Source organism: Volvox carteri (assembly GCF_000143455.1).
Source record: "Volvox carteri f. nagariensis unplaced genomic scaffold VOLCAscaffold_381, whole genome shotgun sequence".
NCBI classification, from domain to species: domain Eukaryota; kingdom Viridiplantae; phylum Chlorophyta; class Chlorophyceae; order Chlamydomonadales; family Volvocaceae; genus Volvox; species Volvox carteri.
Window position 1 is genome coordinate 8,259 of NW_003307910.1, and position 1,883 is coordinate 10,141.

General features: G+C 58.4%; 1 protein-coding gene across 1 annotated transcript; it reads right to left on the reverse strand.

Moving 5' to 3' along the window:
- Positions 1-1,574: 1,574 nt before the first annotated feature.
- Positions 1,575-1,832, reverse strand: VOLCADRAFT_38628 (uncharacterized protein; the record flags this gene model as incomplete). Its single annotated transcript, XM_002959573.1, has 1 exon — positions 1,575-1,832. A coding segment is annotated over one exon (258 nt), but the record flags the coding sequence as incomplete, so codon positions are not given.
- Positions 1,833-1,883: the final 51 nt, after the last annotated feature.

A 1,883-nucleotide genomic window follows, 5' to 3' on the forward strand; every position in this document is an offset into this window, starting at 1 on the left:
GCTGCCAGATGTCGCGAAGAGCCATGTACCTGATGGTGTTTGGGGTTTACGCAAGAGGGGTTACGCAAAAGGTTTTATGCACCCGAGATAAGATCGGTTGTGGTGGTTGTAATGGTCGTGGGGGGGGAAGGGCTGAAGGGGAAAGGGGAAGCTGCTACTGCTGCTGCTACTGCTGCTGCTGATGATGATGATGATGATGATGCAAATGCAAAAGGCGCAAACGACCGCATTCTAAGTACCAGCGGCACCAGCCCCAGGAACAGCAGGTAGCCATATGACGCCGCTGATGCAGGGGTTGGGGGTGGAGAGGCGGGGGGGGGGTGAGCTAATCCCCGGAAAAAAGTATAGCTTTAAGGACACCCTCTCACACAATCTTTCCCCCCCCGCGACCCCCGCTTCCTCTACCAACCTTTTCATTTCTCCACCCCTCCAAACACACACACACATACATACACACGCACCTTAGTTTGAGGCAGCTCAGGCCCGTCAGCGCCTCCAGGGGCGCCACATCCTCCACCACCGTCACACCCCGACCGCTGTGATGCAGCTCCAGAGCCGCCAGGTGGGACAGACGCGACACGGCTAACGGCAAACCGGGGAGTCCTGCACATGTGTGTGTTTGTGCGTATGTATGTTTGTGTGCGTGTGTGATATGTGCGTGTTATAATTAAGCTGTTTACATCAGGAAGCGGCGGCGGGGGTTTGGAGGTGGAACTGGAATCATGTGCCCAAAATCAAAACCCAACGAGCCCACGTGTACACACACAAGCACATGCTTCGCGGAGAAATGAACGGGACCGGGCAGCCGTACGAAACCAAAGCAATCGCGTAACCCCTTTAACTCACACTCCCCCTCTGCACACAGAAAACACACAAATCACCCCCCCCCTCTCAAACCCCCTCCTCCCCATCTCTCGCTATAAACGTCGCCCAGCGGCTTTCCTAGCTTTGTGCTGGTACCTCCCCCCCACCATCCTTCTCCCCACATACCTGCATTCAATGACAGCGATTTCAGCCCAGTCAAACTCCCTAGCGCCTCCATCGCCGCCGCCATACCTAACCCCGTCCCCCCTCCTCCCGCTCCTCCTCCTCCTGCCGCTGCCGCCGCCGCCAGCCACCGCCCAAGCGACCCTCTAGAAGCTTCCGCCCGAGTAAATCTAAGCTCTGTAAGACTGGGCGCGGCCCCGGGCCGCGCCAGCTGCGGCACCAGGGCGGCGAAGAGGGCTGTGTCGGCTGTGAGCTCCAGCGAGGTCAGGTGGCGGAGGCGGCAGAGGGCGGGCTGGGAGGCGGCCAGAGCTGCGGCTAGCTGCGGCGTGTGTGGGTGCAGGTGTACGTATGTTTGAATGTACGTATGTTAGTATGGTTAGTATGGTTAGTATGCGTGTGTGTAAGGGGGGAGGGAAGGGATGCGTTTTGGGAAAGGGAGGAGGGTGGGTTGGGTTGGGTTGGATGGGGATGATATGGGAGGAAAGGGTTGCAGGGGGGGGTACAATCTTCCGTGAAAAGGAAGGCAAAAAAAGGAGGTGGAGTTTGCAGCTCTGGGGGTTTGCAGCTCTGGGAGTTTGCAGCTCTGGGGGTTTGCAGCTCTGGGGGTTTGCAGCTCTGGGAGTTTGCAGCTCTGGGAGTTTGCAGCTCTGGGGGTTTGCAGCTCTGGGAGTTTGCAGCTCTGGGGGTTTGCAGCTCTGGGGGTTTGCAGCTCTGGGAGTTTGCAGCTCTGGGGGTTTGCAGCTCTGGGGGTTTGCAGCTCTGGGAGTTTGCAGCTCTGGGAGTTTGCAGCTCTGGGGGTTTGCAGCTCTGGGGGTTTGCAGCTCTGGGAGTTTGCAGCTCTGGGGGTTTGCAGCTCTGGGGGTTTGCAGCTCTGGGAGTTTGCAGCTCTGGGAGTT